A 16,478-nucleotide genomic window follows, 5' to 3' on the forward strand; every position below is an offset into this window, starting at 1 on the left:
GGCGCTAGATGTCCTGAATGTCTGTTCCAAGTTTCATGGCAATCCATCCAAAAGCTGTTGAGATAATTCAGTCTGGTACAAATTGGTGGAACAACCGGCCGACATTCCCGTCCCTAGAGCTATGACAGTAGCACAGCTAAAAAAAGACATTAACGAAAATGGAAGAACTGAGTTAAATTTGGATTAAATGTAATTAGGAGGGGGTGGTGGGTAATGGATATTATCTGATCACAGGACGAGTGAGGAATGAACATAAAAAGAGAATCGGAGAACACAGTTTGGAGATAAGACAGTTATTTCTGCAGTTTTCTATATTAAACCCATGACTTCCACTGACAAAAAGTTCATTGTTAGAAGATGGATAGATAGATAAAGAGACTGTGTTGCTTAGAGGATTATCATGAGGGTATTTAAGAGGGAGTTTCGATATAAACTACAGAATTCATCTTTTTTTTTAACTCAAATGAATCTAAATTCGTTATACAACGCTTTTACTGCTGACAAAAAAGGAAAAGTCACGCACTACAATTCATGGCTGAGGTCATTTAATCTTTATTACCTCATAAATATTTGACATTTTTCGGATGAATAGTCTCTCGGCTCCTTTTCTAATGCAGCTGAACTGAACATTATTATTGATTTTTTTTTTTTTTTTTTTTAATCGATCATCATATCTTTCTGTATTGTGTGTTTCACCTTGATGGGTCGCTGCAAAAAAAAAAAAATCTATCCTCACTGCAAATACAAGTTACGTGGGTGTTACATAAAAATACCTGACAGCTTATGTGACACTTGCAGCTAAAAATGTCTGTTTTACAGGCTCGCTAGACAGTTTGATTAAGAATATCCTGATTAAATGCAGCCTTTTATAAGAATTCCTAAAGTTCTGTGCTGTTGGTTTAAGAGCTATTTGAGGTTACCAGATTTACACTTGGTAAGCGTAATGAGGCAGCTGGAATGTAATGCGAGAGGAGAGCAGAGGAGCGGAGCACAGGAGCTAGCTGCAGTTTCCTTCCAGAAATTATGTAAAATAAACCTTTAAAATAACAGCGAGCTGGTGTGAGCTCAGTGTTGGCTACCTGTGGCTCCTGGAGGATTGATTCTGTCTCCAGATGGATGCCAGACGAGTCAGAAACCACCTGATTTATGAAAGGCTTTAATGGCGGAAAAACAACAGGCCTGGAGCTCATCCAAACTATTATTCCTAATTAATCGACCCCATATTAAAGAGGGGGAGAGACTGCAAGCCTGGCAACCCATTCCACTTGGTAGGCCCGACATGTGTGTGGTACGCTGAACCACTGCTTGAGTGTGTGTGGCCATAGATGGTATAGTGTAAAGTACAGCTATAGTTATAGTTATGAACTTGATCTATTAGTTAAAGTAATGGCACTTTATGCTGCACCAGAATCACAACTGCATAACTCATGTCATGTCATAATTCTAATTCAAGGTTCATGCAAACTTTTATGTGATTTATATTCCCTAAATTAAATATACATTTCCCTCTTACCTCTAGTGCTGTTATCAGTCTAGATTGCTTTGGTGTGAGTTGCCAAGTGTTGGAGACATGAAGATGCACAATAGATGTGAACATTAATGTCGCCCTCCTCAGTTGAGCTGTAACGTTAGCTAGCTCAGTGGTGCGAGTGTAGCAGAGGGACACTTGCCTGGGTCCAGGAGTAGTGGCAGAAGAAAGGCAAAGTGCTGATTTATTTTACATTATATTTGACATTATTCATTGTAAATTGTTGTAAATCTTATTTTCGTAAATTGGACTTATAAATGTATGGTTTTATCTATTAGTGCTGCAGCTGGTGTTGGCCTCCGGTCACGGGAGCATTTAGTGTGGTGATATACTTTAAGGTTTGATGTGGCACTGGTAGTAGTTTGGGTGTTGTTCTGTTTGGTTATCCATATACAGTATACTTCCAGTGCACCAGCCTATAGATTGGTGCGCCATACCTCTGCAGTAAGACCCTTTTTATTTGCTTTTACAATACTGCTGTTAGGGACCCTGAATCTAATAAAAGCCCTGTATGGCATTTGACGTTCACCTGTAGTTATATAAAAGTTTAGTTTGGTGTTACACTAGGTGAGCTAGCAGTAGCGTGCATGCTATTCCATGTTGATAAAGTTAGAGGCAGTAGTTCAGAAAGAAAATAGCTCCTTCATTAAACTGCTCACAACAACGTCTGTGGATTATCTTGTGTAATTGCATCATGATTTCTGGAGAGACACTGCTGGTGAGTTATCAAAATGTGTTTTTGGCACTCGCCATTATATTCAAGAGAAGGCAGACATTTCTACGGTCAATATCTCCAACACTTGGCAACTTAAAACCAAAGAATCTATATTGATAAATAGCAGTTGGTAAGAGAAAACATATGTATTTTAGATTTGGGATGAAGTGTCCCTTAAAGGTACCCAATTTTAATACTTTCTGAATGACTGACTAATGTGGAAATACAAGATTTTCATTTTAAAGCAGTGATTAGGCTACTTGTGATAGCAACTCATAAGCAACTTCACTTAAAAAGAGGTCCAGCTGTGGTGTGAAAGTCTGAATTTGAACTGAATGTTGACTGAAATAGAGATGCAGACTTTCAAATCAAAGCAACAGTCTCAGCTCTCCGCTTGAAATGTTTCACTTGGGCAAATTGTGACCCAAAAACAACCTTTAAATGAGCTTTTCCCCACTTTCCTGTTTTTTACTGATTAAAATAAATACATTTTTTATATCAAAAACCTAATTTCATTAAGTTATGAGTCCCCACAGAGTCTACTACTGAAAGGCTTAAGTCATGTAGACTAGATCTTCAAGAAGATTTAGGCTCAATCCCAATTCTCATTTTTACCCCTTCCCCTTCGTCTAGCCCTTGCCCCTCAAAACGGAGTGCCAAGGGCTAGGGGTGAAGATATTCCCCTAAGAAATGGGACAGCACTCGATTAATGCTACGTCATCAAACGTTGTCGCTAGCTGGCTGCTACGTCAGCAGAGGCGACAAGTGTTTATCACAAACATTCAAAATGCCATCTGCAAACGTTGTAATGTCCATTGCTCGGGTTTTAGTGTTATTTCTGCGGCTGTCCACAAGTCGCAGAAATCAAAGGAGGAGAACATATCTTCGACGCATACAAGCGCTGATGGACCAGTTTTTGGTATGTATGGATTGGCTGTAAATAGACGTTTTGTTGTATTTAACATTAACTGAGCTAATCAACGCTAACGTTAGCTAACGAGCTTACCTAAACATGTGTAAACATTCGTGTATACATTTATAGCTCGCTTTGGCTGCTCGTTGCGCCATTTTGCCAGTGTTCGCACTATATTGTGGGAAAATTCCATGTACCCCTTGGTTGCTAGTGTGGTCTGGGAAAATCTTTGTTTTAAGGGCTATTTGGCCCTAGCCCTTGGGGGAACTGCCCATTGGTCCGACAGCCCATTGGTTCGACATCCCATTGTTCCGACCATATTAAACCCATTGTTCCGAAGTCCGTTCCGAAATCATCATGATGCCCTGTGGCTAAGGTCTGGTTAGGTTTAGGCACAAAAACCACTTGGTTAGGGTCAGGAAAAGATCATGGTGTGGGTTAAAATGAAAAAGAAAGTGACAAACACATAAGCTGTGAGCCTGCTCCGCCTCAAGCCTTTCCCAGCTGACCCGGAGCCGGTCGCGGCGCACCATACGCCCTCCGCGAGCCGTTCAGCACCGCGGACAGTCAGACTAATGGGATGTCGAACCAATGGGCTGTCAGACCAATGACATGGACCCGCCCTCGCCCTCGATCCACAGGAGAATTGGGATATCCCTTCCCCTCACGTGAACGTGCAAAACTAAGGGGTAGGGTTAAGGGGGAGGGCTAAGGGGTGGAATTGGGATTGAGCCATAGAAGAGACTGACAGAAAAATGTGGAAACCTTTATTGGAATTTCTTTCTTTATCAGGGTACACAATCACTGAAATAGCTGTGTGTAAAGTGTGTTTAGGTTGTTATTGTCTTTCATTTTGTCCTTTTTTTTTAGTCTGATATGGTATAATGTTTTATTTTGTTTGTTTGTTTGTTTGTATTTTCTTTGAGTAAAATATGTGAAAAACCTATAAAAATAATGTTAAAAAAAAGTTATGAGTCCACATTTAGGTACGATTAATCACATTTGACTCATCTTAGTAACTTGTATTGGTGCGTTTAAAGCTGGTCGGCTATATTTGATGCATTCTCTTGTCTTGCAGAGGAAGTCTCTCAAAACTAAATTCAAAAACTGTACATTTAAAGGTGTCTGCTTTTTGGGAAATCATACAGCATAAAATGACTTTATGCTGTGACATAGAATGTCTGTGGAAATCTGTGAATTTTTACATTCACTGAACATTACTGCTTTGGTTCGTCTGTTGGTTGACAGTATAGCTACTACATGTACATGTATATGAAAACAAATGTCTCACTTGTTGTCCTGTTCATTGTTCATTCAGCTTTCTATCCAAAGCCTGTTTAAAGCACTGTATAAATAAATGAATCAGACTTGTCTTGATTTAACTGTATTTGACTTACTTGCTCCTCGTCAGCATAGGCCACGTCTGAGTGGGACGAATCAGCACTTTGGGCTTCCTGAACCCCCTCATTGAGGTGATCCAGCTTCTCCAACAGCAGGGTCATGGAGTCGCTCTCAGCAGCCTGAGCACACAGGTAAAAAGACACAAACACACTTACATATGGCTCAAGGACAAACTCTAAAGGTTAACCTTGCACTGAAAAATACTGGTTTCTGAGAAATCTGAGCCCTCCTCATCCACCTACTCCACCCTTTGTTGCCTCCAGTCTCCTCGCAGATGATCATTGTGCTTTTTAAGGGTACACAGTGTACCCAGCACTGCGGAGGAGGTGACACCTTCTCAATGAGATTATTGTGGAGCACAGACGTGAGAGGCCTTTAATAGGAGACAAATAGTGAAGCCAAAAATAAAGATACCTTACTGATTTTAAACTACATAGAAACAGCAATATGACAAATGCATGTTATGTAAATGTGTTGTAATATCTGTCCGTTCCATACAGCTCAGTTATGCACATGCCTAAACCCTCGCTTTCCCTCTCTTTCCCTCTCCACCCATTGGTCATGGACTCTGACTGAGACACTTGTTCACTGGCCTTCCAGGAAATGAACAAACTGCTTTGTTTCTGGGCTCCGCTGCCAATCCCAGAGTCCCAGAGGCTGATAGTAGCACATAGGGCCCCTTTGAGGAGCTTGAAGTCCAAAAACAGCCCCCTCACTCACACACATGCATGCATGGACACAAGCATGCCCTCACTATACCCAACCACCCACCCACCCACTCACGCACACAAACACACCCTTCTGTCCACTGCCATTCCCAAACCCATCATGTTGACCAGTTTAAAAAATATCTGCAGTTAAAGGCTTTGGCAGTAAAGCCGTTTCCTGTGTGTCACAGCCCCCACATCTCCAGATTCCTACACACGGGAACACAGAAGGCTGCCTATGTGCAGCAGGGTGCTATTTTTACCCGCACTATGGGGGACAGAGCCAGGGCGAGGGGAGAACACAGGGAGCGGAGGCTTTTTCACTGAGTGACTGCAAACATGAACAGAGTGGCATGTAAAATGTGCTAATGTGAGCACAAATGCACACCATGGCATGTGCGTAGACACCCATCTGCACATGCTTACTTTTCACAGCGGAGTGCTCTCAGAGTTCATGAAATGTTAATAAGCCCCAGTCCAGAGTCTTTACAGAGGATGGAGCTCTTAATGCATCTTTATATCTCTGCCAAAAGACCATTTCATTATATGTCTCAACTGTCTTGGAAAGGCTAAAACACCCAGTATTGTGATCCATCAGTCTAAATATGAATAAATAAAGAAGTGTAGGCTATCCTTGGTCTGTACAGTATGGCCCAACCCCCCTTTTAGGGTTTTTACTCCTATCCCTCATTTTCAAGTGACCTTGCTCCTGGGAACAGAGTTACAAGGGGTAGTGGTTAAAATCTTCCCCTATGAAACAGGACAACCCTTCAAGACCCTGATACGTCATCAGTAGCTGTATATGGAGTTTACATAAACAGACACGATATGGGAATTATGGTATTATCACAGTTACATTTGCCATTTATCTGATGGAGACAGACAAGCATGGACGCTCTCAGTTATCAATCAGTCAAACAAGTCATCAAATAAAAAAAGAGCACTGCTTTATTACCAGGCCAGTAATGGTGCTCTGTAGGCTAACGTTAGCAACCTGTACTCCTAACCTGCTAGTTTACACTGAGATTAGAGGAGCAGTAACACGTGTAGCAACCTTGCTGCTGGACTTAAACACTTCAGGGACCAACTGTACAAAATGCCTTAAGTTTTCTCCTAAGTATGACACTTAAGGCTTAATTTCTCCTTAACCTAGGGACTCCTAAGGAAAAATATTGACTCATTTACTGCATTGGAAGAGATTTTACAGCGGTAAAAGTCTCCATGGAGATTGTTCGCTTGCTTGAACTCACGCTTGTGATGCCTGTTATCGTCTCATTAACTTGGCTTATAGTTAGGAAGTGAAAAAATAGCAGAAGAAAAGACGACAAGAAAACCATATTGGTCGGAGGAGGAAAAGATCAAACTTCTGGAGGAATACAATCAAAGAGAGCACATACTACAAAGTAAATTTAATGCTGGAATACCAGAAAATGACTGTAAGAGGAAACTGCGATGAAAATTTATTTGGTCAAATCTGTAGCATAAAATCAAAAGCGCATCTATTGGGTTCTCCTGGTCGCAGAACACTCTTCTTGGGTTATTAATAACCATAAACTCAGTCATGCTGCAGTTAAGATAGAGTCAGAGGAACCTTAAGTTTTTGTCTTACCCTGCTTTGGTGGCTAAGGTCCTTTGTGTAAGGGTCTAGGGATTCCTTAAGTATAAGATCAAGGCGAGAAGAAAACCATTAATACTTAAGTGAACATTTTAAGGAAACCTTAAGGAGAAGACTTAAGGGTGTTTTGTGCAACCAATTTCACCAAAAGGAAACCTGAACTAGGACTATAAAGAAAATCTTAATTTAAGGTGTTTTGTGCTACCGGGCCCAGGCATCTGTAAGGAGGAGAAATGCTACATGGAAATACATATAAACGCTACCTAGCTAGTTAGCTACCGAGACATTAGGGTGCTACTAACATTAAAAAAAGATAATACAGTGGTTATAATAATCTTTTTTAACGCTTTCTTTTTATTGTTAAGAAATGATAATAAACAAATTAAGAGGTCCAGATTGCCCCATCTCTCAAAACCTATTACTGTAATCTTTAAATCTTCATTAACAAAAAAATACATTTGTTGGTCTTTTTGTTGCTTGTGCAGCCATCTTGACAATGTTTTCTCATAAGACTCGGTTTGGAGTGTGCCTCTAAAAACCTCAGTTTGGAGAGCAATGTAGCCCTATCCCTCTATCCAAACAAGAACTGGGACCTACCTCTAAACACGAACACGCAAAATTCAATGTTAAGGGCTAAGTGGTAGGGGCAAGGCATGTATTGAGATTGGGCCGAATTGTGCTCTGCTGATCTGACATGAAAGGTATCTGTGCATAAATCAATGACGATGTTGGTACTGCAACTAAATAATTATGTTGACAAAGACGTACGCAGCAGTATCTTCACTTGCAAACTAATCCTGGTGATCACAAATCCAGATTAAGGCCTACAGCTGGAAATGACAGCAATGGCAGACTGGTTGCACGTTTTGTTTTCTCGGAATGAAAGAACTACTCTTAAAGATGCTCGAGTCACACCTTTGATTATCTATGAAAACAAATCATAGTTTGTATACTCAAGTAAGAAAAACATGCTGAATTGGTTGAGACAGTAACGTGCCCATGTGCCCAGCCACAAGGCGGAGATAGGAGTCAAAACGCCTACAGAACTGGGACATGATAAAAAAAAAACTGTACTGGACTCAAGCTTGTAAGATTCACTTCACGCTAAACGCAGCTCAAATTCTTTTTTTCCTGCTCTAAATTGTTACCCACATTGTGGAGTGTGACGAAACTGCCCGAGCCAAGATATTCCAAGAATGTGCAACCACAATGGGGCCTCTTTGACTTAACAGGTATTCAAATGAGCACTGCCAAAGCTTGTCAATAAGTGACTTTAAAAGCTACGTGGTCAAACTCTGAGAACAACATCACAAAAGAAGCGCGGAGAGAACAAATCCTTTCATATCAGTCCAAGAGGGGAGAAGAGTGTGCAGTGTGCCAGAGGACTGTTATGGGAACGTGCCAGAGACTGAGGGCTGCTCTGACAGGTGTGAGAACGTGGTTAGGGGCACGCTCACAGTATTGCTACGATGGACGCCTGCTGGTATGGTGCATGCTGGGAGGTGGGGATGCCAGGTCAGAGCAGGGTAAAAATGAGAGGAATTTAATATTGAAGTTACACCTGCCAAAATTTTTATTCAGATCGCCCCCTTTTTTTCCCAACATGTTTTTCTCTTTCACTTCAAAAAGTCCAAAGAGTTTAAACAATTATGAACTCTTTTAGTAGAGAAGCATAACATGCATTTTTGCATCTATGACCACTGATCCACCAGAATGCATCAACTACCGTACTGCAACATGCACAGTATGCAGCACATTGAATGTGAATGATGCAATCAATCATATTGATTCTGGTTGGTATTATGACATTTATAAAATCACAAGAATTCACATTCACATTCTTCAAAATATTTGGAGGACACATTGGACCCTCAGCTGAAAAAATACAACAGGCGATGAAGGGGAAGTCAAGTGGAAACAAGCACATGTTGAACTGTTTGAAACCATTTGCTGCCCTCTAGTGTTGAAAGTAGGTTTTACAGTTACAAAATAGGCCTTCATAATGTCTACAGCTATCAGACACTTTAATTCAATGCTTTTCAAGATCATTTTAAACCAAATTTGAGCTGATTTTTTGATAAATCATCTGTTTTTAATTCATTGCAGGTTAATATAAAGGTAAGTAATACATACATCTGCCCGAAGAAATCAGGTCGGCCTCTTTTAAATCCCTTCTTAAAACATACTTTTATCTGAGAGCCTTTCCTGATTTTACTTTAGTTCATTTAACAGGGCTTTATTTCCTCAGTGTTTTTATCAGTTCTTTTAAAATTTGTTGTTTTTATGTCTTGTCTGTTTTAATTATTGACATGTAAGCAGTTTGTAACTCTGGTTTGAAAAGCGCTTTATAAATAAAGATTATCATTGTTATTATTGTGGTTATTTGAGTGAGTCGGGTTAATCTACATTTTTCCAACAAGTGAGTGAAAGTATAAAGGAAAGTATTAGGGTCAGTGGTAGGGTTAAAGATTTGTAACATTAAAAAATTGACAAAAAAATGAAATTATATACAATGTTTGTGACTTCTTAAATTCAAATTTAAGACTATTTAATGAATTTTAAGGCCTAATATTCACAAAATTGGTGGCATGGTGGTGCAGTGGTTAGCATTGTTGCCTCACAGCAAGAGGGTTCCTGGGGTGGTGTGGAGTTTGCATGTTTTCCCCATGTCAGCGTGGGTTTTCTGGGGGTACTCCAGCTTCTTCCCACAGTCCAAAGACATGCAGGTTAATTGGTGACTCTAAATTGGCCGTAGGTGTGAATGTGAGTGTGAATGGTTGTCTGTCTCTATGTGTCAGCCCTGTGATAGTCTGGCGACCTGCCCAGGGTGTACCCTGCCTCTCGCCCAATATCAGCTGGTTCAGGCTCCAGCCCCCCTCAACCCCCAACAGGATAAGTGGTTACAGAAATTAATGAATGAATGAGTTTACAAAATTGAATTCAAGGCATTTAAAGACTTTTCAAGGACCTGCAGACACTGTTTTTCCCTTCCCTGAAAATAAAAACATTGATGTTGGTTAAATTCCATTTAGCTGCTTCAGTTTCAGGGTCCTTGTGTTCTACACTCTGAAACACTTGAATAGAAAAGAGCTCTTACTGTTATTATATACAGGTATTAGTAAAACATGCTTTACTTGCTGTGAAAAAGGCCTGTACTGTCACACCAACATAGAGCTACTGAATTGCTTTCTCCAGCAGTTCTACCCACTGACTGAGACTTCATTCTCTTTGTTATCTCTCTTCTCCTGTCTTGTTTTTCTTACCTGTTTTCCATTGTTCTGTGCTGCTTCCTCTTCCTCCGGGCTACCTGCGAACTCAGGTTTATCCTTGTTTGTGGGCTTTTGCCCGCCAGATGCAGCGCTATTAGGCTGGGCATCCTGCCTCTTCCACGAGCACTTCCTGTTCCTGCTCAAGTTTCTACGGCGACGACTGACCAGGAATTCCTTATATTGTAACGTCTCAGGAAAATCATCATCCTCATCGTCATCGTTGTTGCCCTCTCCCTCTTCAGTGGTGGATGAAGACGACTCCTCGACATCAGAGGTCGCCTGGTTGTCAGGGCTACAGTCATAATCACGGAACACAATGGCACTGGGCTTGTGTTTTACTATTCTCAGCAGATCCAATGAACAGTCCTCTGGTGCATTCACAGATGCTAACAGATCGTTGCAAGTACTTGTATCCATGACCCCGCCTGCTCCAGGAGCCACGTCTGAACTGCACTCACAGTGTCCATTCTGCTTTAAGTCAGGGTTAGATGTGTGACAGGGGGAGCTGATGTCCAGCTTCAGCTCCTTCCATTTTTCAGCATGACTGGCCACGGCAGTCGGAGCACAGTGTAGCAGAGGAACAGGTTCAGACATGGTTCTCGCTTTACTGTTGGAGCTTTGAGTCAGGAGGGGAACTTGACCTTGCAGGTCGCCCAAAGACACACCCACAGCCTGGGGGTAAATATGCCTGTTTGGGTGCTGCTGAACAGGCAATGCAGCTACTGGACCTTCATGCATCAGGGTACCAGGCTTCATCTGCTGAGTCTTTTATAGTGAGAGATGGTGGCTCATTCAGACAGAGCTGTCAGTAACTGTCAGTTAAGGTACAGTTGCTAAAATAAAGCGGGTGATATTTACACTTTGGCCCCACACTTGAATGCCCTGGAAAATTCCTTTGACACCTGAGCTGTGGAGAGACGGAGAAAAAGAAAGAAACACAGAATGTAACTTTGAGCAAACCGATTCATGTTCACACATGTGCACACTAAAGAATATGTTCATGTTTAATCCAGTGTCATTTGTTTCTGTAAATGAATGTACAGTGTATGTCTGGATTCAAGTCTGGATTTGTTGTCACCCCAAAATCAAAAATACATATTTTTTCTCTTGTCTTTAGTGCTGTTTATCGGTCTTAATTGTTTTGGTGTGAGTGACTGAGTGTTGGAGATATCGGCTGTAGAGATGTCTGCCTTCTCTCGAATATAATGGAACTAGATGGCACTCGGCTTGTGGTGCTCAAAGCGCCAAAAAAATACATTTGAAAAAACAGAAATCATGACCCAGTCACTCAAGATAATCCACGCTGTGAGCAGTTTCACGTAGGAACTATTTTCTTTCTACTGAACTACACCCACCAAACATATCAGTGTGGAAGGAAGTGTGCATCTACTCATGGACGGGAGGCTTGTGCTTGCGACAGCGCAAGATGCAAACAGTAGTGGCGTCCTCCTCGGCTGAGCTGTAACGTTAGCTAGCTCAGTGGTGCTAGGTGAGCTAGCAGTGGATGCAAGCTTCCTTTTGCGTGATATAGTTGCGAGGTGTAGTTCCATAGGCTGAAAATAGCTCCTACATAAAACTGCCCACAGCAAGCTCTGTGGATTATTCTGAGTAGTGGTTCCCAACTGGTCCAACCACAGGGTCCAGAATCCTCCTTAGTCATTAGTTCAAGGTCAGCACAGTTTCATTTATTCGGTGTCATACTTGCGTTTAGCCATGACATCAAGTTAATTTGCTGCCACTGTTTGTCACGCACTCCACAACTGGAAAAAGGACTTCAAATTAAAAAATCTATGCTGAAATTTACTGTGCTACAAAATAAAGTGTGCTTTTTTCACAAAACTGACACTTTCGCTAGTCATTTGTGGTCCATTCAGAATGGACTCGCAACCCACTTTTGGACCGCGACCCACCAGTTGGGAACCACCGATCTTGAGTAACCACGTCATGATTACTGGAAAGAGACATTGCTGTTGAGGGTTTTGTTTAATTTTATTTTTTGGGCGCTTTGAGTGCCATCTAGTTAGGTGATTTTTTTTTTTTTTTTAGATATTTTTCTGGGCATTTTTGCCTTTAATGGACAGGACAGGTAAGCATGAAGGGGGGAGAGAGAGGTGGGGGATGACATGCAGCAAAGGGCCACAGGCTGGATTCGAGCGTGGGCCGCTGCGGCAACAGCCTTGTACATGTGGCGCCTGCGCTACCCACTAAGCCACCGACGCCCCTGGAAGGTGATTTTAAAATCAGCCATCTCTACAGCTGATATCTCCAACACTTAGCAACCCACACCAAAACAATCTAGATTGATAAATAGCGCCACAGGTAAGAAGAAAAATATGCATTTATGATTTTAGGGTGAACTGTCTCTTTAAGAGTGCTGCAACTGCATCTTGGTTTATCCATTCCATCATGGCCAATCATTTCTCTCTCAGTAAGACGTGGCCCCATACCACAAGTGATTAAAATTGTTATAGCAAAAATAATATTCCCACTACGTTGATACTGTGAATACCTTACTGTTAGTACTAGATATGTGTTAAAAGGAATCACACATGTGACTGACCCATGCTAAAATCAGCAACACATTTGTCTTCAGAAAAACCACATGGCGCACCACTCTGTAGGTCTTAGACTTTTTTTAGCATATGCATTTTGCTCAAACGCATTGTTTTTTCCTGGTGGATATTTTTGGCTGTGGCAAACACACCCTTTCCTTGCCTGGCTTTTTTTCCTTTGTCTTTCAACACATAGCAGTGGGCCTTAAAATTAGGTTAAAATCCTGGAAATTATATTGTTGTAAAACACAAAAAGAGTGCATACCTGCAAACAATGAGTCATTTGTCATCATGTGTCAAGTGGCCTTTAAAAAATATTACATATACAGTAACTTAATAACATCCAAATGTCAGTAAATAATCATCTTAATCACAATAATTATCATACAGGAGCATTTGTAACTGTCACCTTTTTCTTAATATTTTAGGAGTTGTAGTCTGCTCTATAAAGAAACACAAAATTCAGATTTCAACATACCAGACGTTTTGTACAGAAGTTGTGTCATCCAAGAGCACATCCAACGCAGCACTCTGAAGAACCGGGATGTAACACAAGTATCCAGCCAAGGCGACGTAGTGCCTCAACACTGCGTGACATCTATAAAACAGACAGAGTGAGTTTAACCTCTGAAAAGACATGAAATGCTGTGAGGGGAGGAGAGAAAAAGACAGGGTTGAGGAATGCTTTTCCCTCCTACATTACCTCAGCAAGAAGACAGCGAGTTCAACAGGCAGGTGTTTGTGCTACTTGTGTGTGTGTGTGTGTGTGTGTGTGTGTGTGTGTGTGTGTGTGCATGTGAGCGTGTGTGTGAATGCAAGCATGTGCAAGAGAGAAAAAAGATTAATAAAGTGCACAAAGGAAATGGAATATAAAGGTCTGTTGTGGAAACAGATTAAACAGCTGCACGTATATTAAACAAACACACTTTGATTAAAAGGCTTGGGGTCTGAGTCGCACCTTTCCCCCTCCTTATTCCTCCTTCTCACTGAATTCTTTATAATATGGCTCGAGGCAAAGAGTTTTTTACCTTAGAAGCACATTCCTCGACAACACATGAGGTAATGCTTTTAACATCTTCTTATCCTCTCTCAGTTCATACTGTCTTGATCAACAAGAAAGGACTTATGGTCCTTACAAAGCTGTCGATGGACTGTGGAATTCCTCAGGTTTGCCAGCAGACATAGAATTTTATGTTCTGTGGGTCAAGAGTACAGACCTGTTATTTGCACGTTAACCTTGAGCATGGTTTTGCCTGTTGAAACCTGTTTGACCCTCAAGGTCTGAGGGAGAGGAGATCTGGTCAAGGTGTTGGGCGTACTCTGAACTGCTGTCTGTAAAGTTTCTTCCACACAATCAATATATATAATTTCCCAGAGTACTATCTAACATATATAAAGATTTTGGCTGTAATTCATCCACATACAAAGGAGCTAAGCAAAGATAAGTTTGCAGCATTACAAAATCTCAAAAACTCAGCCACGCCATCATGGTAGTTCAGCATTTATCTTGCTGTCAGCTGTTTTCTTCTTCTGCTTGGAGATGGACAGTTGATAGTCTGTGGCAGTCCGAAAATTTCCCTGTGTTTTTTGGGTGAACTGGCACTTTAAAATACCTTTTATAAAAAAGGCCTTTCAGCATCAGCACAAGTTGACAACCATCAGGCGATTAATAAAAACACACTCATTCATGAGTCAGACAGATATGAATATGAATGAACTTCATCTTGCATGAGGAAACTTGATAAACTTCCACCAGCCGTCCCAGATGTTTCACTGTCCTACATCGCCGTGATGATGGATGCTAATTAATATAACTCAAACATGTATTTCAGTACAAGCTACGCCAACCTGCCGAGACACGCTCCTCCATATATAACATTCCTGTCATACAGGGGTATAGTTACCTGGGTCAGGCTACAGAAAAGCAGGGCAGAGTAAAAGACGAGAAAGGAAGGCAAGGTGAGATTCGACATGTATAAAACAATTAGAGCAAATAAAAAGGAAGATAATGTGCTTAGATTTGTTCTGATTGTCTTGTATGATGAGGTCTATAAATCAATTCCACTGGGGGAAAGCACGTAAAATGTTAATCAAAACCAGCTGCAGAAAAACACCCACGGTGAATTATGTAAGCTGTGTTATCTGGACAGTGTATACTGTAGATACTATGTAAAATATGAAAGATGACAAAACTTATTTTGACAACAAACATTCATGCGCATGAAGTCAGATAAGCAAAGAAAAATGTGCTTTCCAACTCTGTCACGGCATGACTGAAAACATGGAATTAAAGGGAAAGAAAAATGTAATAACTGGATCATGTGTAAAGTTTATAGAAATGTACATATGTATTTTTGCAGGCCCAAAATCAGATTGTTGGATAAACAAGTGAGCTGAGCTCCTCCAAAAACTCCCATGTCACACCGCCTCGTTGTGGCACGACAGAACAGCATGGTGACATTGTGAGCTTTTGTTTTGGTTGCATGGCATTAACTGTCTCACATTCCATGGTGGTGTCATTGTAGCTGTCCTGTCTCCACTGTAAACTACACTGCAAATCTGCTGCAACAAAGAAAAGATGCTATCCTTCCAATTCCATATAGGACAAGCCAGATTAACCTGCTTGTGGACCCTCGGGGGGAAAAGTAACTGCTGGGTCCCCATTAACCCCTCGTCCTCCCAACAGGACACATGTCTTATCCAGGGCTGTCCTGTATGGTATACACACAAATCTCTACATGAACCTGGACATAACAGCTGAAGTCATGCAAATGTGACACACGTGTAGGTCATCTCTTGTGGGGCGCTGGAGAGGCATGTCATCGCAGGAGATCAGCGCTGGAATGTAACGGAGTAAAAGTCTGACACAGTTGTACTCGAGTATTTCCATTCTATGCTACTTTACATCTCTGCTGCACTACCTTTCAGAGGTAACTGCTGTATACTTTTTACTCCGCTACATTTATTTGACATTTATAGTTCTTCAGGTAACTTAGTGTTTACATTAAAAACATGCAATATGACAATATGATATAATGCAGTACCACACTACTAATCTACCCAGCAGTAACTGGCTCTGGATTGACAAAGTACAACACTGAAATGCTCTTATATGTACTTGCTACTTAAAAATGCAATCATATAGTATTCTGTAACAATTTATCATTGTCAAAAGTGTAATTCTGCATGATATTATAGGCTACTTTCCCACTACACTACACTATACTGTACTTTTGATACTTTAAAGGTCCAGTGTGTAGAATTTAGGGGGATACATTGGCACAAAATTGAGTACATCATAAATAAGAATTATTGTTTTCATTGCCTAAGATTGAGACGTTTACATCACAGGGAGCGGGTCCTCATCTATGAAGTCCGCCATGTTGCCCTGCCATGTTCCTTCAGGAGCCAAAATCGGACAAACCAAACACCTACTCTAGATAGGGCTATTTGTGTCTTCAGTTTTTGCATCAGCCCCTGTAGTTAGCAGCCTCTCTGTGATGTGCAGCATTGGAGAAATAATGATTTGTAACATGAAGCTGCTTTACTCAGTGTTTTCACTGTTTTAATCACCTGGTCTGTTTGTTTTGGAGGTTAAAAGACCTCTGCAGATAATCTGGCTCTCTGTAAAAGCCTCCAGAACAATCAACACTGAAGGAATCCTAACTGGGAGTTCACGCTTGGCACACAGGAGAAATTTCAACTAAATGCAATCTGCATTTCTCACTAATAAATGCCACTAAATTCTACATACTAAATCTTAAAGTGTGTTTTGCTG

General features: G+C 41.1%; 1 protein-coding gene across 1 annotated transcript in view; it reads right to left on the bottom strand.

Moving 5' to 3' along the window:
• LOC125898237 (stAR-related lipid transfer protein 13-like) overlaps positions 1 to 10,161 on the bottom strand; it is a 72,253-nt gene extending 62,092 nt beyond the window's left edge. Inside the window, exons 1-2 of the mRNA XM_049591984.1 lie at positions 10,143 to 10,161; positions 4,554 to 4,676 (exon numbers count right to left, since the gene is read on the bottom strand). Coding sequence (XP_049447941.1) covers positions 4,554 to 4,658 — 105 coding nt within the window. The 5' untranslated portion in view covers positions 4,659 to 4,676; positions 10,143 to 10,161. The remainder of the gene's footprint in view (positions 1 to 4,553; positions 4,677 to 10,142) is intronic.
• Positions 10,162 to 16,478: the final 6,317 nt, after the last annotated feature.

Source organism: Epinephelus fuscoguttatus, linkage group LG12 (genome assembly GCF_011397635.1).
Source record: "Epinephelus fuscoguttatus linkage group LG12, E.fuscoguttatus.final_Chr_v1".
Taxonomy (NCBI): Eukaryota; Metazoa; Chordata; class Actinopteri; order Perciformes; family Serranidae; genus Epinephelus; species Epinephelus fuscoguttatus.